The 20,488-nt window shown below is 39.7% G+C and overlaps 4 protein-coding genes and 1 non-coding gene across 6 annotated transcripts; 3 read left to right on the top strand and 2 right to left on the bottom strand.

Annotated features, from left to right (window-relative positions):
* The first annotated feature begins 24 nt into the window (after positions 1-24).
* On the top strand, positions 25-1,607 carry LOC101313273. 2 transcript variants are annotated; one of them, XR_184009.1, is made up of 4 exons: positions 25-144; positions 768-873; positions 1,132-1,183; positions 1,358-1,607. It is a non-coding gene; the product is annotated as an uncharacterized LOC101313273 (transcript). The 2 variants fall into 2 exon arrangements; XR_184010.1 differs by having other exon boundaries at positions 1,132-1,210; positions 1,358-1,526.
* A 377-nt stretch (positions 1,608-1,984) lies between these two features.
* Positions 1,985-4,545, bottom strand: LOC101312984 (tetratricopeptide repeat protein 7A-like). Its single transcript, XM_004290923.1, has 5 exons — positions 4,345-4,545; positions 3,982-4,243; positions 2,650-3,856; positions 2,402-2,535; positions 1,985-2,318 (listed from the first exon to the last, which is right to left on the bottom strand). The coding sequence occupies exons 1-5, from the start codon at positions 4,543-4,545 to the stop codon at positions 2,008-2,010; spliced, it is 2,115 nt and encodes a 704-aa protein (XP_004290971.1). The 3' UTR covers positions 1,985-2,007.
* A 2,336-nt stretch (positions 4,546-6,881) lies between these two features.
* LOC101296067 (FBD-associated F-box protein At4g10400-like) lies at positions 6,882-8,249 on the top strand. Its single transcript, XM_004292710.1, has 2 exons — positions 6,882-7,638; positions 7,789-8,249. The coding sequence occupies exons 1-2, from the start codon at positions 6,882-6,884 to the stop codon at positions 8,247-8,249; spliced, it is 1,218 nt and encodes a 405-aa protein (XP_004292758.1).
* Positions 8,250-9,061: 812 nt separating this feature from the next.
* Positions 9,062-12,534, top strand: LOC101312690 (DNA excision repair protein ERCC-8-like). Its single transcript, XM_004290922.1, has 8 exons — positions 9,062-9,319; positions 9,401-9,821; positions 9,975-10,153; positions 10,679-10,919; positions 11,318-11,472; positions 11,560-11,649; positions 12,127-12,195; positions 12,291-12,534. The coding sequence occupies exons 1-8, from the start codon at positions 9,170-9,172 to the stop codon at positions 12,330-12,332; spliced, it is 1,347 nt and encodes a 448-aa protein (XP_004290970.1). The 5' UTR covers positions 9,062-9,169; the 3' UTR covers positions 12,333-12,534.
* A 5,652-nt stretch (positions 12,535-18,186) lies between these two features.
* LOC101295781 lies at positions 18,187-20,208 on the bottom strand. Its single transcript, XM_004292709.1, has one exon. It carries the CDS (start codon positions 20,206-20,208, stop codon positions 18,187-18,189), a length of 2,022 nt encoding a protein of 673 aa, XP_004292757.1.
* Between the last annotated feature and the right edge of the window lie 280 nt (positions 20,209-20,488).

Raw genomic sequence — 20,488 nt, 5'->3', positions numbered from 1 at the left:
TGGAAGGAGAAGTCAAATGACAAAGCGAAATAGAATGGGGTTGATGTGCTGTTTCGGTGGAGGCCATAGCGAAGAGAAGAAAGAACAAGAGAGGTTAGCCTCGGCGGAAGTTGCTGCCAAAGCTGCTGAAGCTGCCCAACGAAGGTTTGACTTGTTTGTAATCGATTATTTTGATATTGATTAGAGTTTGAAATTCGTTTGCAATTAATTTTGTTTTATGATGTGAATTGTGGATTAAGACTTTAAGAGGCTGCTGGTTTCTGTTTCTTTGCTCTTTAATTTGAACGTGGGAATGGAGAGATTAGATGAAATAGTGAAGGCTGGAAACATGTTGTGATCAGTTATAAAAAATTCATATAGCTGCTTATAGAGTTGATCATATGAGTCTGAGAGCTTGGTATGTCATCGTTTGATCAGAAATAGACGTAGTGCATTATGATCATCTTGTTTACCGCCTTCATCACTTCTATCAAAATATTTTGCTACATTAAGCCCATTGTCGGCATTAAATGATGATTCCTTAAGTACAATCCTGCTCCACACTGAAACGTGGTTTTGTTTGTTAACATAAAATCAGATTAGAACTGCAAATGAAAAGCTGCTTATTAATATGTGCATATTTACAAAGAGGAGGGTGCAGATTCTGACAGTTCTCAAGGGTCGTAATTAGATAATTACAGTTTGATAGGCCGATAGTGATCCTTTTTTAAGGATGAAAATGGTTAAGTGGTTATTATCAATTACTTACACGGTAATGGTTATTGCAGGCAAGAGGAATTCGAAAAGTCTGCAGCTGGTAGAGCTGCACGTGCACAGCAACAGGCGATTGCAAAGCAAGCTGCCAACTCCAACAAAGGCGAACCAGTGTTAAAGGTACTGTAAACCTTAATTCTTATTGGAAGATTGATGCTGGAGTGAGCCGCACTATTAAGTTAGATTACAAGGCCAATCGCTCTTGCTTCTGTTATAAGTTAGAATGGTGCAGAGAGAATACTAGCAACAATGATGTCATTATGCCCTGTTCTTTTGTTGCACTTGCCATTGTATTCTTGATACCAGAGAGCAATGTGCATCTCTGCATAAATCAGATAGTTCATATGTTTGACTGTTTTGTTGGTTTTGTTTATACAGTGGTCAATGGGATGAGGCTGAACCTTTTGTCTCTCCAACAACTAGCATTTTTGTAAGTACCCAATGCCGATGTTACATGGTAAACTGTAGAAGCTTTCTCTAAACAATGATCTTATGTTGAATTTCTATTTGTTGGAAAATTAATCTAAATGAATTTTTTGGAACTTCTCCCAAATCTTCTAATAATTCCTTCATTCTCACATATTATCTTTGTTTTTTGCTGCAGTTTGTATTATAGAGATTCAACTTTATTCTGTGGATTGCCAATTTCTCCTTTACCAGCTCCAAAGATTCCATATCTCCATAGCTCAACCCTCAATGTAATTTACTTGTTTATGGAATGTTGAGGAACACAATAAGAATCACAAAAGCTGTTTCAGTGTCTTGGTTTGGCCATATAATGTGTTATGTGCAACAAATTTGTTGTGTAATTTTAGAAATCTTTATAGTTACTCTACCCTAGCGATTTGGAATTGGACTTCAAGCTAGAAATCTTAACTAGCTATCTAGGCTCTTCCTTTAGAACAATCATGGGATCCTAAGGACACAGGGATCCCCTGCTACATGCGCACCTAGTTACGAGAATGCTTATTATGAATTATAGCTTTATTTGAGTTTCTGTAGGCCTTCCTTGCATACAATGATACAGGTCTCCAAGAAGAACAGAGCAAATGATTCTCTATTGATGCTGCCCAAGACATAGTAAAACAGCTACTCAGGCGATTACAGAAACTACTAGAACAATGACCAAGATGTGCTGATCTTAAGTTACCCTTGATTTCGATACGATGGACTGTACATTTATAATACTTAGATATGCGTAGTAAGTCTATTACTCTTGAAGCGGTATGCTCAAGACTGACTGCGAAACCATCATTACACAAAGCTTTGCACCGGAGCGGACAACTGAAGCTCACATGCAGCCTGGAAAAATTCTGCTGCTTGCTGCAAAGAGCCTTCCATTTTTGATAGTTGTCCGAGGTTCAACCAAGCCTCATGGTTTGTTGGTTCTAACCGCAGAGCATTCATTAAAAAGCTTCTTGCAATAGGGAGTGATCCAGTACCGAGTTTCATCAATACTTCTGCAGTTGAAACGATGCTTGGGACATAATCTGGCTCTATTGACAATGATACTGAGAACGAAATGAGGGCTTCCTTGAGCTTGGATTGACCTTCAAATAACACACCTGCAAATGTGTAAGGGGATTAGACAACAAGAATCTTTTATATATCGACATAAACCACAAGAAAGGAGCCAGTTCCTATGTACCTGTCGTATGCCAACTTTGGGGAGAATAAAACTCAATCAGCTTGGCTTTGTTGATACATATTTCTGCATCAGGCCACAAATTAAGTTTTGTGTAAATGCCTGCCAAGTCTCTCCAGGCTTCCTTTTCCAAATTTCTATCCAAAATTGCCTGCAGAACAAAGAAGAGTCTTAAAGAGATGAAGTGAAAACCATAGTGCCTCAAAGAGAATTAAGGAATACAAACCTCAGGATCAAAGGTCTTTCCTTGCTCTAAGTTATTTGCTTTTGAATTCCTCTGTGCTTGAACTGAAGCTAGCAACATTCTGTACGTTTCTATTGCTTGCTTGGGATGTTCCTGAGCAACTTGAAGCACCGCTTTCAGTCTGAGCAGTTCTAATTGATCTCTTCTTCCTGATTCGTCCAAAGCAAAATCCACTATGGCTTCAGCATCATTGAATCGTTGCTCTGCAGAAACTACGAGGGCTAATAGCTTCCAGCCTTTTACTGAGCTGCCAGCCACCATATCTGAGTACTTCATTGTATGACTGAAAGCTGCATCTAGATTCCTTTGCACGGCATTTTCAAGGCCAAGACTAAACATTACATCAGGATCCTCCTTCCAATTAAGAGCAGCATGATTTAGAGAGTTCAATGACTCTCTCTGAAAAACAGTTCTTTCAGAATCAGATATGGACGCTCTTGCTGCACCGCTATAGCAAACACCAAGAAACTTGTGTGCTTGACCCATGAAATGCTCGCACTGATCACTGACCAAATCAATAGCTTTACGCGAAAATTCTATCCCTTCATGAGCATGAGCAGTAGCTAGGGAACATAGCTTTGCTCCCAAGAGAAAAGAAAGGAAATGAGGCTTGTTCCTTGCTTCGGAACAGCCTGCAACCTTTTTCAAAAGGTTGAGTGCTTCTTCATTTTGTCCACAGGCACTGTAACAAAGTGCAAGCAAGTACCATCTCTCAGCTCGACCGTACAACCCTGGAATGGCCTGCTCGAAATGATTAGCTAATAACTCAAACTGTCCGGTAACAGAAAGCGCATAACTCAGATGATCCATAACTTCTGGATCCCACTTTATTTGCTTCAATGCCACCTTTTTCATAAGTATCACCAACAACAGGATTGCTTCTTCTGTATTGTTCCTGGGTGTAGTTGGACCCCATACTTGCAATTGAGGTGGAAGGGTTGCTTCAACACCACAATAGAGTAAAGTGCAAGCTAAACTTTTCTGCACACCAGCCAACCTCTCGGGGTCCAAATTCCATGGCTTGATCAGAGCCCGGCGGTATGCAGTTATCGCTTCTTCAAGATATCCTGCCTTGGTCCAAAATATTGGGAGCAACTCAAGTGCTTTGTGAAACATTTCTTGCAATTTACAGTCCTCACCAATTTCTCCAGGCATTCCATTAGGCAATGCCAATTCAACTGTATCAAGAATAACTTTGCATTCCTTTGCAGCCTCTGATGAATTAACAAGCATATTAACATTCAGTCATGCACTATTCAATTCTAACTTATCTCACATTTATGAAACAAAAAACTTCCTACAAAAGCATACACTAATACCATGAGAAATTAGGCAATACCTCTAAACCTTCCCAGTTCCCCCAATGATCTTGCCTTGAGCAATATAGCCTCAGTGAGTAAGCTCACAGAATGCAAGGACATAACATTGAGAATCACATAGCTATCGCCTTTCACACGCGGTTTCCGGTGCCTAATCCTCTCGACAATGGCCTTGGCCATTCTTGGGGTTAAGTTCCTTATGTCGATACCCTGAAACACCTGAAGAGCAGCATCAAAATTCCCTCTCTGGAACTCAAGCCTCCCCAACAAGGCCCTAGCTTCCTGAATTCACAACAAACAAACACACCAATTAACACCAAGAAACAAGAAGTAACTACATTCTCAAGTAAAACACAGCTGATAAACAAAGAAAAAAAACCCACCTCATAATTCAAAGAGAGAGCTTCTTTGAGAGTGGACTCAGCCTCATCAACTTGAATGTCATCAAATTTCGAGCCCAAGTCCCAATCTCCGGTGGTCCTCGAAGAAAGGCCACTCGCCGAGAAGTCCCTGGTGGCCAGTGACTCCGGCGACTGCGGCGGCTCTTCAAATTTGAACTGCTCTCCTGAACAAGCACACAACATCTTCTCCCAAAATAGGACTTCTCCCTTCACCCAACTCAATACTTCACAAAATGACCCAACAAAACTCACTTCTCTGTGATTTGCTTCATGCCAAAACACGTCTCTGCCATTAAGCTAGCAACCATTAGAGAATGTACGGATTCTACTATGAAAACACAAACCAAGCATGTAAGATCCACACTGTGGTAGCATAGGCCTTAACGAACAAGAAATGCCAATGTTTGACAAGCAACCCAACAAAATTTAAGTACTAGAAAACACATGTAAAGACAGTGAAAATAAAAGCGGAGAGATTTATAGGAAAAGACCAAGCCTTTGAAAAGAGAAGGAAGGACACAATGAAATTACCCAAGAAAAGAAACAAAACCAGAGGCCAAGCAGTGATTTGTAGCTATATGAAGAAAGTGAGAAAGCTACTAGTCTCTCTGGGTTTTAGCCTGGTTGGTTTCTGGGTTTTCAGAAATTTGGAATCTTTGGGGGTTTTCAAAGCTGAGTAGACCCAATGCCAAGTATGTGTGTGATGATGGTGGGAAAACAAGCAATAGGGTAAGCAATATTAAGTAGCTGGGTTCAATGATGTGGGGTTTTTGTTGGTTTCTCTTTTTTAGTTTTTACCTTTCATCTTCTGACTTTTTGGTAGTGTGCAGAAAGTTTACTAGTATAGGCAAATCTGATTGAAGAGACACATTTAGGTCATAGGTGGGTTTTTAGAAAGTTAATTGAGCACTCATAGGTAGGTTGGCAATGGTGTTGGATTAAAGAACACAGCTTTAGGTTGAAAATTCAAATATTTAGATAGATTCAAGTATTTTCCTTTCTCTGGGTGTTTCCAAATGATATAAGGAACTCAATTTGGCAGAAAATAATAGAGGTGCCCATATCACTACAATGTAGGAACAGTGAATTCAAATTAGCTGGATAGGGCTGATAGGCGCTGGCTTCTGCAATATCATGTGTAGTGGTTGAAGGTCTGGGCTGGCTGGTTTTTTATTTTTTTTTCATTTACTTCGTCATTCAACTGTCATCACATGATTTGATGATAACATGTCCAAGGCCATGACTACATGGACTGACTTGATCACAAAATCCAATCCACCAGTTAGTGTTTTCAGCATTAGCTTTCTTTAACTTTTTTTACCTGGGTTTGCTTTGCAGTAACTTTCACCTTTTCCTTTTTGTGTCTAGGCCTCTAGGGTCATTGCTTTGAAATTTCAAATTAGTCATTGCTGCTTGTGGTAGTTCCACACTTCCTTCCACTATCCAAGATGGGAGCTTTGAAACACTTCTATTATAATCACCCAGTTTTGAATGGATTAGTATATAGCAGATTAACATTAAGAAAGAACAGTACATGATGGTACCATCATTAGTTTATAGATTATGATCCTTTACTGAACTAACTATATATTACATACTTTTTTGTCTTCTTGTTTGAGATCTTCCTTTGGCATCAAAACAAGCACGTTGCTCAAGAAGAACTAGCAGACCCAATACCCCCAATATTCTACAGGTAACACCATGCTACGAGATTGGCGCATCTTAATTATTCATATCCTGCTTGATTTTTGGCATTAACACAAATCAGTATTTAACCCCTTTTTTCTTATAAAAACTACCTCTCCCCAAATTACCTGTGTTTGTTTTTCATATGAAAAACACGTGAAGGGTGGTCTTCTTTTTCTCTGATATGTCACCAGAGATCCTAGTGTTCTAAGAAATTGTGCATGTCGTTTCGTCGCTTTGTGCAGATGGACCTCTGACACCACCATTGTTAAGCTGAGCCTGAAGAGAGTCCTTCTTCAAGCTCAGCCTTCTTGCAATCTTGCTTTTCTTTTCTTGGAGTCCCTATCTCACCTCTTCATGTGACTGTGTGTAAGAATTATTTTCCTTTTCAATTATGGTTTCTTAAGTATTAAACAAAACAAGTAAACTGCTCTTCACAGTTGACTTAATACTAAAACCTACCAACAGCGCTCCCTTGGCCTCCAAATATGATAGCAGCATCTTCACCACCATCCTAATGCATGGTTTTAGTTTTAGTTTTTAACCTTTTATTTTCCTAGACTGAATATGGATCTCGGTTGAACAAGAAGGCCGACCTGATTTAGGGCTAGTTTGAGATTGTTGTGACTTCTGAGAAAACAGTTATTGTGATTTGAATACACTCAGTTTATGAGCTTTGCTATTTAATTAAACAAGGAAACCCTAGTAAAACTAGTATGAGCCTGGCTATTTAAACCCTAATGCATGTCTTAGTGGAACACCGCCCTAAGTTCGTATATAAGATATCCCGGAACTCTGGGTTTGCAATTTTTCAACGAGAGCATAGGAAAACGATGAAGAAGTGGAGTAGAATTACCAAACATGACCATCAGAATTCGAGAGTCAAGGGATTTAAAGAAGATAGGATAAGTGAATTGCCGGATGAAATCCTTTGTCACATACTTTCGTTCCTTCCAACTATACATGCGGTGCGTACTACTGTTTTGTCTACAAGATGGAACAACCTATGGTTTTCTGTTCCAAGCTTGGATTTTGATCAGACAGATTTTCGTGGACTTGGAGGATGGCGTGCATTGAGGAAATTCATAGATCGCATGCTTTCAGTACGCAACTCATCACACATTGAAAAATTCCATCTTTTGTGTTGTTCTTTTGGATTTGAATACAAGGATTTCTGTCTTTTCGAACCCTGGACATTCACTCTGAGCAGGAATGATATTTTTGAGCTTGACTTTTGCATTGTTGCCGATCATCATCTTCGGAAGCTAGAGCTGAAATTGTCTGAAAAAGTCTTTATTTACGAAACAAATCTTGTTCAAGAAGTGGTTTCACAACGTAGCATTGCTCAAGGTTGTTTCCCAAGTAATCTCAAGTCCCTTAGTGACTTGATGGGATTTCTTTGTATCAACTCTGCAGAAGTTGAAGAAGACATGAGTATAAATGGCAGTTTTGGCAAACAACCTTTCTTTAGTTACCACAACTGTATGCCTAGCCTGAAGACATTGTCTACAAGATTCGCCATCCGAGATGATGAAGAACCCTCCACAATTGCTCTCAATGCTCCAAATCTCGAAAACCTTATCATCGAAGGCCCGGCTAAGGATTTGCCGAACTATGTTTTACAGAATGTGACTTCTTAGGTAACAGCCGAGATTGATCTCCCTTTCGCAGATTGTTTGAGTCCGCGGGGAAGTTTGTTGCTGAGTAGTATTTCCGGTGTTACATATCTGTCTCTTTCAGTTCCTTGTGATCTTGTGGCATGTTCTCTTCCTGTTTTTGAGAATTTGAAGCAATTGAAGCTATTTCAGCTTAGTAGCCTTGTCTGGTTGACTGAGTTTCTAAGGAGATCACCTAATCTAGAGTGTCGTGCCTTGGATACTAGTCACCCCAAATGGAAGGATGCAGATTATATGCAAGGTTTTCTTAATGAGAGATATGTTCAAGGATTCGCGCCGTTTAATCCACAACTAATTGTGCCTGATTGCTTGTCGTCGCACCTCAAGACTATCTCATGGAGCAGTTTCATGGAAGACAAGGAGGAGTGGGAAGCAATCAGGTATTTGCTTAAGCACGGTGAAGTTCTGAGTAACTTTACTGTTTCAACTTATGTGTATCTCACACCAAAGAGAGCTAAGAAGTTATGCGAAGAAATTTTAACATTTCAGAAGCGTTCAGAAACTTGTGAGGTTGAAGTTATTTAGGATGATAATGCATAGAGTTTATGCTTTCTGAGCTGATCAAAATTGATTGCAGACTGTTTTTACTTTTTAATGAAGGGTGAATGATGCAGGGGGGCAATTTTGAAGTGCTAGTTAACCTTTATGCTCTTGTTTGTTGGTTGGAATTTTGAAGGTTTATAATAGGACTTGAAATCTATAAGTTTCTTGCTTTTGGTACTTTATATATTTTTCTATAAATTTGTTTGTTCATTACTTACATTTCATGGGAAAGGATCCAGAACTGCTTCGCTTTATAAATTATAACCAATATATGAACTCTGGCATTAAAATGCTATGTACATTTCAATAGTGGATTGTCTCCAAAACTATTTAGTGGTTGAATAAGTCATTCTAAACCCTTCTTTATGTGTTGCTTGCATGATCATAACATCTATTAGGAAACTTTAAAAAGTAATCTACATCCAAGACTTCAAAATGAATTTTCAGGTTGTCTGAACCATAAATTGATGAAATGAGTATACATGTTGGAACTTGAAACTTGAAAGGTTAACATCCAAATGACATGATTCCACCAATTTATTTCATGCGAGTTTCGAATCCTATAAGAATTTACATTATGTTTTTGAAGATGGTATTGTTGCGTACACATTTACAGATACCATTCTTTCTAGTATTGACTAGATCATAAGCCCAATCGTACTTGGGCTTTTGTGGAGTCCAACACCAAAATTTCGAAATTGCCCTCATATATCCATTGGTCAGCGGTACCATCCACGTGGCACGGCGGTCGTACTGAAGACCTCATCCATGGCAGTGGCCTCCTCTTAAACCCCAAAGCAGAGGAGAAGAAAACCAGGTCAAGTTCTTGGGGAGCTGACGTACTGAATACGAAATCGGAAACCATATAAGATAGAGAATATTCTGTCGAAGATGCTCCGAAAATGTGGCGGGAAATCGGCGACAGAGAAGTGGGGAAGCTCCGCCCAAGTTCGTTCTCAAATCGGGTCAAGTCAACTCGGATCCAGACGCTCCAGCTCTCCAATCAGAAAGAAATCGTCTCCCCTCACCGCGGCTCCATCAACTCTCTCCAGGTAAACAAACACTCCACTCCGAGAGCTGTAAATAAATTCTCAATTCACCGCTGTAAAAAAATTGTATCATCATCAATCCAGGTCGATTTGACGGAGGGGCGCTACTTGTTGTCCGGCGCCTCCGACGCGTCGGCCGCCGTGTACGACATCCAGCGCGGCACGGATTACGACGGCGGCGGAGCTATTTCAAAGCACAAGGCGATTTTCGTGGTGGATAAGCAACATGAGAACGGGCACAAGTACGCGGTGTCGTCGGCGGTTTGGTATCCGGTGGACACCGGACTGTTTGTGACGGGGTCTTATGATCATCACGTTAATGTGTGGGATACGAATACGACTCAGGTGGTGATGAATTTCAAAATGCCGGGGAAGGTTTACAGGACTGCCATGTCTTCACTGGCAACTTCTCATATGTTGATTGCTGCTGGGACTGAAGACGTGCAAGTTCGGCTATGCGATATTGCTTCTGGAGCATTTGCTCACACTTTGTCCGGTCACCGCGGTATGATCACAATTCATTTTTGTATAGCTAAGATTCAGTTCTTGTGCCCTAGCTGAATTAATATTTAGATTTTCGAATTTTAATTTATACCCTAGAAGGAATTGATGATCATTTCGAGGTTCATAAGTGGAGTATTTGTTTTGATGACGGCAGATGGTGTAATGACAGTGGAATGGTCTACTTCTAGCGAGTGGGTTTTGGTTACAGGGGGATGTGATGGTGCAATCCGATTTTGGGACATTAGACGTGCTGGATGTTTTCTTGTTTTAGATCAGTCCCAGTCTCAGCTTGGCAGACGCCCTCCAATCCTGCAACGCTCCTCTGCAAATAAGGTTATCTTCTTTTCTGTGCCGCAGGAAAGCCATTGCTTTTGATACTACTAAACAGGTTTATCGTGGTCACCTTCTCTGATTGTATGCCTTATGCATATTATTCATTTTTCAAATGGTTCGACATGTCTTTCAGGAATCAGTTCCTCTTCGGTCACCATTATGGCATTACAAGCTTTTATTATATTTCATGCTATGAAAGATTGGTTATAACATTTCCTTTGTATTGTGCTTCTCCTTTTTTATTGAATATGGACTTCGGCTAACTTGTTGGTATTGAGTATGCATATGACTGTTTTATGACGAGATCCAAACTATTATCTTCTTATGATGATTAAGTATAACAGGATCAACATTGCAAAGTACAAACTATAGTGTGGATGCATGCTCATTAGTGCATATATAATTGTAACTGAAGCTGGTAGTGGTGTACTAGATTGTTAGGATATTTTTCTAAGTAATTGTTGAATGTTATTATGTTGAAGGCTGATTGTTGTTCTATTGTAACATCTGCTCTGTTCTACTCAGGGTCCGACAGTTAAGCCCGTGTTGGCTGGTCAAAGCTCATTAGGAAAAGCACGGGCACCGCAAAGGAAACATTCTAATGGAAATGGTGTGAAGCAATCATCCACCAGTAAAAGCCTAAAGGGATCTATGAAGCAAAGATTACATCCAGGAATGTTGTCTAGTCAGGATCGTGCTACTGCTCATTATGGTGCTGTTACTGGGTTAAAAGTTACTGATGACGGCATGTATCTACTAAGTGCAGGTAGAGTTTTTTAATAAGTTAGAAGTTTGATATACTTTATAGTGAACCCATTCAAATTGGCATTCTATATACAAATTAATGGAATTAACGTAATAATACTTAGTGTCTTGGTTCACCCTGTCCTTTTCTAAATATATCCATCGGTTAATAGCACTATTATATTGCTGATGATTTCCAAGTTAAAAGTTAACAGTCACCTTAAATCATCTATTATGTTCACTGTCAGATTTATAATCAGCGTATAAAAAATAACTAAGGTAAATTAATATGTCAGAAGGTTCACCTTATATGTCCTTTAGAAGTTTTATTCCTGTAGTGAACAAGTCAGTTTGAAACTCATTTCCCTATGCATAATGGTAATGAAGGAATAATCAGGGGTTCACCCTTCTGCCTTTTAGGTTCTGATTCAAGACTAAGACTGTGGGATATAGAATCTGGCTGCAATACGTTGGTGAACTTTGAAACTGTGCGCCTGCAGACAAGCAGGCCCATACAGTTGGCCACTAGCCCAAATTCACCACTTGCTTTTGTTCCATGCATGACAGCTGTGAAGGTAATGCGTTCTAGTAGGTTTGAATTTATCGGTTTGTGATTGAAAATATACCCATTTCTGCTAACTTCTTGACTTCTGGGTTTTTAGGCATTTGACATGTGGTCAGGTAGGACGGCCCTGACATTTCGTGGTCACTATGAACATGTGAACTGTTGCTGGTTTAGTTTGCAGGATCAGGTAAAAGCTGAATCATCTTTTGGAAGTTGTATTTTCTTAATAGTTTCTGAACAAATGCTTTATAAACCTGAATAGGCAGTTTTGCCATTCAATGATTCCCTATCCTGTAATGGGAAGAGTGAAACTTTTCCAACCATGTTGAATTTATCTATTCCCCAAGTTCGCATTATTATCTTTGGATTATTGATTGCCCCTCAAATATATGATGGAAAATATGAACTAGAGCTAGAAATTATTTTCTTATATCATATTTCATACTGGGGCGAAAACATGGCGCTGCTGAATCAGCTTTAAGAATAACTCACTAAAACAGCAGAAGATATTAAATGGTAGAAATATGGATTCTTATTCCTGATTCATCGAAGAAGACTGAATGATGACACTTGATGTTTCATGCTTTCTTATGTATAAATTTTTGTTTTTTATTGATCAATAGAAACTGCATGAGTTGTTTAACTGACGAGTCTTTCCTTACAGGAACTATACACAGGTGGCAATGATAGACAAATCCTAGTATGGTCACCATCCAGATTGATTTCTGATGAGGTAGTAAACATGATTATTTGTTGAAGTTTGTTTAGAACTTAGTTCCCAAGTTATTAATATAGTAATATTTTATACATCTTTGGATGGAAATGCAGGATGAAGGACCTGTTAAGGATGTGGATAACTGGAGTGACTGACAGGAGCTGTAGTTGCCCCGGATTTATGAGAAATGAGTAATCAGAAGTTGGCAGAAATGGAGCTCCATTTCGGCAGAAAGGGAAATGCATTTACTTATTTTACCCTGGAGTTTCTGATTTTCTGCTTGTAGCTTTACATGTACCATAACAAGCACATTTTACCTTGTGCTCACTGTATATACATGTAGTTTTTTAACTTTTTTGTGTGAAACCAGACGGATCAAAATAAAAACAAAGAGAACACACATTTTTCCATTGAAATAAAGCTCTCTGTTGTATGAGATTGGCCAAAAAAATTGCAAATTATGACTATTGGGTTCGGAATAACTTGATCATAGACCACTTCACATCCAGCACAAATGTGTTGCATCAAATTCAGAACGAGACGAATTCAAATTTCATGGAAAATACAGTTAACACGTACTCATTATCTTTTCAGGTGGTAACACATACTCATTATCAACAAAACTGCTTCACATATATTTCAGCTAAGGGTCAAATATAATTACATCTCCTAGACAGCCAGAATCTCTTTAGATCCAGATGTGTACCATGTCAAGAATTTACAGTCATCCTCCAACATGAAATCATAATCATAGTCAATATCCATAGTACAAGCCTCTTCACTTGCATCAACCTCCAGGCCTTGCGTTACTATAGAAATGGCACAAGCAGACCCCTCATATTCAGCACTGGTCTTTTGCTGCTTCAATTGCTTGTGACACATGATAGTGTCTGCGAAATTCCAGAATCTATATTTCAACAAACTTAATGATTCATCAGTAGTCATCTTTGAAAACCCAAGTCTAGTCCATGCATCCAATGCACTTTTAGCAGAAGGTAAAACCAGCTTCTCAACTCCCAACTTCACCAGCTGTTTCTCTAGCTCATCCATCAGAATTCGACACATCCCAAGTCTCCGGTGCTTAAATTTAGTCGCTACTAGCGGCACTTCCCCCACCTCTCTGTAAACCCTCACCATAGCAGTGCTGATCACCTCCTCATTCCTCTCCAAAACCACGGTATAAAACCCTCGAAACTTCTTCTGCCTAATGAAAATCACATCATTAACCACATCACTTCTAGTTTCAGGGTCCTGACTCGGCTCAAAACACTCATGCATCACCTCCACAGCCAACTTATGCTGCCTGTAATTCTTAGTCAAGTAGTCCCTATCACAAGTTGAAGATGACTTGAGCAAAGTCCAAGTAAGATTATCAGGACCAACCACAATAGCCTTCCCCAAAAGCTTACTAATCCCCAAACTCACACTCTCACATTTCCTATTGCAAAACAGTTTCCCATCCACAGTTACCTTAACCTCCTCTGAATCCTTCACACACCCAAAGTGATACCTCTCCCTACATTGCTCACATTTGGCAACAACATCATCCTCCAATATTCCACAACCGCAAACCCCACATAAGCAAGATGGGCAGAACCAATCACCATCTCCCACCTCACCCAAACCAGCACAGCCTGCGTGAAAAGCATAGGGACACCCATCACAGAGAACCAAATCCCCTCCATAACAACACACACTGCACTCATCATGATTCTTATCATCACTAGACCTCATCTTAACATCCCTACACCTCTTCTTCTCATCTCTCAATCTCTTCAAATCCGCAAGAACCTTGCCTCTTTTCGCTTTCGGATTCCGAACCGGCTCCTCTAATGCATCAAGCTTCCTCTTTGATACTCTCCTAGGCTTCTCAGGAGGCACTACTATTGCCAACTCACCACCATCAACAATAGGCAGGGTGTCCTTGGGGTTTAGGGCGGTGCCCTTGGGTTTTAGGGCGGTGTCCTTAAAATTAAGGGACAGTCCGTCTTCTTCAACGCAGGCTTTGCAGGCGCTTCGGAGAGAGTAGTGTACTTTTCCGGTGGGAGATTCGTAGCGCAACTCGAATTTATCGTTGGACTTGGCTTTGTACCAGAATTTCCAACCCAAAGCGGAGAGGTGAGCTCTGGCCTTTTCGGTCAAATCGGAGCGGCTGATCTTGCCGACGGAGTTGGCCCATTGTAGAATTGCTTCGGGGCAGAGTTGGGGTTTCACAAACAGAGGGGGAGGAACGGAGGCGTTCTTCTTCTTCATCTTGGTTTTCTTGGGCGAAACCCTAAGACGGAAATTGGGGGAGGAGAGAGAGAGAGGGATTAAAGGGGACGCGGAGTTGTTTGATTTGGGGACGAACCGACTGGCTGGTTTTCTGTTTTATAGAGCTATGTACGAGTCCTACTGGGACTTGGAATTCGATTTTGAAAGGGAAAAGAAAAAGAAGAACTAAAGAAATCCACAGCTCTGCTAGTAAAAGTCACTTGACACTTAAAAAGTTTCAATGAAGTGACACTACAAATCTACAATGTACTAAATTGGAAACCAACATGATTAATGATCAACTAAGTTACTAGAATCTAGGGGGAAGCAAATCATTTTAGTATGAAATCAAGTTAATCAACGACAGCAGATGAGGGTTTAGTATGAAATAAAACAAAATCATTTTGATATACTATAGTTGAAGAAAATGTTACCTAATTTGTATCGAGGATCATGTTGAACGTTTCCTCTTCCATGCTACTAAAAATAAATTTAGATAAAACTTCAATCAATGTCGACAGCATTCGAATCAAGGTGTATGGGCTTTGTGATTGTGACTATTGGGATTGTAATAATGTGATCATAGACCACTTCAAATCCGGCACAAATGTGTTGCATCAAATTCGGAAAGAAATCTCACCAAAAAACATATATAAGAAATTTGAACCTAGTAATTTTAATAAATCTCACCATTGTTGAAGTATAATGTTTCAGCGGCTAATGGGTCACACACACGAGTCACAAATAATGTTGCTATTCTCTCACTTTAGCCGTAATTAGTGTGTATGACTCAAGGATGACTTTTCACCATTTTGATGTCGAATTTCAGAGCTCTAATCTAAGCCACAGTTTTCCAAAAATCTCCACTATAGCGTTATTCAAGCCATATTTGATTGTCTCACAATCAGAATTTCTATAGCTCCACCCCACAGGCATCCAGTTTCTAATTTCAAATCTTTTAATCACAATTCACACAGGTCTCCACCAAATTTCAACTCGATCGCAAGACACCATCTTACCGTCTATGATATTGGAATATCTAAATACATATGCTTGTCAATCAGAGTATGTAAACATACTAGTGGTTTCTATAGTAGATGCCATTGATGCAAGAACACGAAGACACCAAGAACACTTTTAGGACAATCTCTACTTTAGCGTAATTCAAGTCATATGTGATTGTCTCATGATCGGTATTTGGATAGCTACACCTCGATCACAGCCATCCAATTACTTATCTTATAATCAAAATTCAAACTGGCTGCACCAAATTTCAACTTGTCCGCGAGACACCAAATCTCAAGCGTAACTTGGGTTCCGACACCATGTGTAAGATCTAAATGCATTAGCTCATAAATAAGAGTACTTAAACTTAATATTGATATCCATAGTAGCTACCATTGATGCAAGAACACGAAAAACACCACACACAAAAAAATTCCCAAAAATCTTCACTTTGCCGTGATTAAATCCCATATCTAATTGTCTCACGATCGGAATCTCAATAGCTCCACCTCGATCACAATTCAAGCATCCAATTTTAAATCTTGTGATTACAATTCGGGGGTCCACCAAATTTCAACTCAACCGTGAGACACCAAATCCCAAGTTTGACCTAGGCTCTAAAACCATTTGTAAGATCTAAGTACATCATCAACTCATAATTTAGTAAGAACTAAATACATTAGCTCATACATCAGAGTACTTACCATAGCTATCATTGATGCAAGAATACAAAGAACACTTCTCCAAGAATCTTCACTTTGGCTTGATTTAAGCCATCTCTGTATGTCTCACAATCAGAATCTCAATAGCTCCACCTCGATCACAATTCAAGCATCTTGTTTCAAAACTTGTGATTACAACTTAAATGGGGCTCCAGTAAACTTCAACTTGACAGTGAGATACCATTTGTAAGATCTAAGTACGTAAGATCTAAATTCATTAGCTCATAAATCAGAGTACTTAAACTTACCATTGATATCTAGCTACCATTGATGCAAGAACACAGAGAACACTTTTCCAACAATCTTCACTTTAGCTTAATTTAAGCCATCTCCGTTTGTCTCATGATTAGAATCTCAATAGCTCCATCTTGATCACAATTCAAAATATGATGACAATTCAAATGAGGGTCTAGCAAATTTCAACCAGACCGTGAGACACCAAGTTCCAAGCGTAACCTATACTCATTTGTAAGATCTATATACAACAACGACACATAAATCAAAGTACTTAAACACACCATTGATATCCATAGTAGCTGCTATTGATGCAAGAACACGAACAATGATGAATTGAGGATGAAGTCTTATGCTAGTCACCACCTTAAGCATCTCAATAGACAATACACAATATATGTAACTCGTGGTGATGACAAGGCCCTAGCCTCTTATTTATACGAGTCCTAAGTGATTCTCCTATAAATATTTTCCTTTAAGAATCAAGTATTGTATCTTAAAATCCTAATGCATCACAATTTAGGACTTTCTTGTAGTCCAACTATTGGAGGATTCCTAATACTAATGGAAGATTCTTGATCCAATACTTAGGGCAGGTTTACTAAACCCTGAAAGGGAATGAATCAGTCAGGATTTATTCCCTTTCTCCTTGTCTATAGACATTTACCATGGGAAAGGGAAAGTTGCATGGGTCCCACCAAACATTCAGGATTCACTCCTCCATTTTGATTTCGGAGGGGGGACATGGTATTGATATTCCTGATGATGGCTGAATCAACTTTTCATTCCAAAATTGTCTTCAACATCTATTGATAATCCAAAAATACCCATAAGCAAACCTATTCATTCCCAAATTTTAATTTCATTTATACTCATAGGTGCTTTTGTAATTAACCTTATCATGATTCCAATTCCTATGTTTTTGTAAGAATTAAATTCAGTTTACCTCATTGTGGTTATAGGTGAATTCATGTTAGTCCATAAACTTTCAATTTCATCAGATTACCCCCTAAGCTCTTGTTTTTCTGTCTGCCGTTTCTAATCACTTATGCTCCATCCAATTTGGACGTTGAAATTTGATGACGTGTGATAACGTTTTGAGGGTTGAGAAGCTAAATTACCAGAAAAAGAATAGCTCAGGAGGTAATCTGATGAAATTAAAAGTTTAGGGACTAACATGAATTCACCTCTAAACCACAATGGGGTAAACTGAATTTAATTCTTTTTGTAAACACATGAATGAGAATCACTTCGGGTATTAATTCTCATTCCTGATAACAAGTAAACACAATGGGAATGACTCTTCTCTCCCATTCCTTCTCTCCCCCATTCCTTCTCTCTCCTATTCCTTATCAGTCTCATTAAGGTGGGAATGACTCTTCTCTCCCATTCCTCCTCTCCCCATTCCTTCTCTCTCCTATTCCTTATCAATCTCATTAAGGTTTAGTAAACGTGCCCTTAATACTATCACATGCCCTTAATACACTATCACATGGATAGAGGTAGACTAGTTTCTGGATCCATGTTGTACTTGATTTGATACTTAATGATTTCCTAGTTACTTTAGGATAACATGTGATATGCATGTCCAAATTAATCTTACACATTTTGTTCAAATCCAGCGTTGCGCTGCATCAAATATGAAAATAGAAAGCACAAAAATAATACGAAATGAGAAGGAGAAAAAAATTGTTGGTACATGGAAAGAGGATTTGTTCTGTCAAAGAATTCCCAATATACATTAATTCTGTAAAAAAAATAAATGCCTATATTACAATGTCATAAAAACATGTTATCAGCCTTCTGCCTGTGTTATCACAGAGATGCCACCAGAAGAGTCATCAAGTTCCATGTTTTCTACTGGGATTGTTGATTGTGTTGCAGCACTCCTCTGCTTCAAAAATTTATGACACATGATAGTGCCTGTAAAGTACAGGAAAAAATAATTAACGAACTGTGGTTTTTCAGCTTCAGGCATCTCAGAAAACCCAATCGAAGTGTTGGTCCATGTATCCAGTGCAGCAGGAGACGAAGGCAAAACCAATCTCTCAACTCCCAACTTAGCGAGCTGTTTTTCCAGCTCATTCATCAAAATTCGACACATCCCAAGTCTCCGGTATCGGAACATAGTGGCCACAAGAGGTACTTCTGCCACTTCCCCATAGATCCTCACAGTAGCCACACAAATCACTTCCCTATTCCTCTCCAAAAGCACAGTGTAAAACCCTTGGAAATTCAAGCGCCTCAGGTTCGACTCTCTGTTTAACACAATGTCTTCAACGAGGTCCCTTTGTGTGTATGGATCAACAGACGGCTCAAAACACTTATGCAACACATTAAGAGCCCCTCTGAGCTTTTTCTGAGTTTCTCTGGAGTCTATCCTATTAGTGGAGGAAGACTTCAATAGTGTCCAGGTGAGATTGTTGTCACCCACCAATATTGGCTGTCCCAAAAGCCCTTCAAGCCCAAACATAATATTTTGACATTTACTACTGCAAAACCAATTCTGTTCACAAACCACTTCATTGTTTCTCAAGCACCCAACATGGAACTTATGCTCACACTGATCACATTTCCTAATCTCACCAGGAATACTACCTTCTTCAAGTTTTCCACTGCCACAGATTCCACAAGAACACGCCGGGCAGAACCATTCGCCATCTGTTACTTCACTCAAACCCAAACAACTAGTATGGAATGCAGAAGGACATCTATCACACAGGATCAGCTCACCTTCATTATGACACAAACTGCATAAATCATCAATCTTGTCAAACTTACTACTACTCTTAATCACCTTCTTCTCATCCTTAAAACTCTTCAACTGTTGCTGGCAATCCGAAATTGACCTCCCATCTTCTTCGAGGATGATATTGGCACCCGGCCTGTGATTCGTGCTACCAGCATGTGCTTCAAAAGCAGTGAGAGCATACACCTTAGCACAACAATCACACAAAATCCCTTCACGAGTAACTTGACCCGTCGCCAGCGGACTGTCACCGCTTCTTCTCCCCCGGTAGTACACTTTCGCATGTAGCATTACAAAATTGTTGTCTATCAAAGAAGAAAGAATTGTTCTCGGACTCCGAATCTGTAACTTCGGATGTTCTTCATCAAGTCTAAGCCTCTTCAACTGTGCAAGAACCTTCCCTGGTTTCTGCGCTACCAAATCTATCTTCCTCTTTCTTCCTCTCTTTTTCGTCTTCTGGGGCGAAGAATCAGTATAACACATTGACTCCTTACAATCTTCTTCTTCCATGATATAATCAGGATCAGAAGCCAATGAATCAATAATCTGAGGTTCTTCCTCCGGCGTTCCCGGCTCAGGGCCAATCTCAGTGCTCTGATATACCTCCTCCGGCGTAACTACATCAATTTTCCTCTTCCTTCCTCTCTTCTTTGGCAATACCACACCAACTTTCATCTTTATTCCGCTCTTTTTTGGCCTGCCTCTCTTTCTTGGCATTGTTTCTTGCTTCTCTTCCATAGGAGAATTAGGATCAGAACTACTATTTGAACCGGTGCTTTCGACACCGGTGAGGTCTGGGTCCACGCAGGCTTGGCAGGCCGTTTTAAGCAAGTAATAATTCTTTCCGGCCGGAGATTCGTACCTTAAATCGCCAGGGTTACCTCCCTTCTGCCGTGCACGCCAAAATTTCCAGCCCATGGCCGACAAGTGTTTTCTGGCCGCCTCACGCGCCATCTTAGATTTCTTCTTATACTTGGCGAGGCCATCCGTCCACCCCCGCACTGCCTCAGGGCAGATCTCGGGCTCCACGGCCACCGGAATCTTGAGCGCTGTTCTTTTTTTCGGCATCTTGATTCTTGCAAAAGCGAAACCCTAATTGAGAAAATTGCAGAGATTTGGGGGTGTGGGATAAAAAAAGGTTGATGGAGTTTCTATGGGTAACGGAAATCCATATAGAACGTCGCGTTGGGTATAATGATTCAATTTCCTCGCCCTAATAGGAAGTCTGGTTGTTATATATAAATCTTGTATGCAAATCTTAATCCTCCTAGGACTGGATTTGTGAAATACCAATCCATATTGACACCAATTTGTCACAAATCCAGTCCATACTTGACACCAATTCAAC

Source organism: Fragaria vesca, linkage group LG2 (genome assembly GCF_000184155.1).
Source record: "Fragaria vesca subsp. vesca linkage group LG2, FraVesHawaii_1.0, whole genome shotgun sequence".
NCBI classification, from domain to species: Eukaryota; Viridiplantae; Streptophyta; class Magnoliopsida; order Rosales; family Rosaceae; genus Fragaria; species Fragaria vesca.
This window is presented reverse-complemented; position numbering and strand designations above follow the sequence as displayed.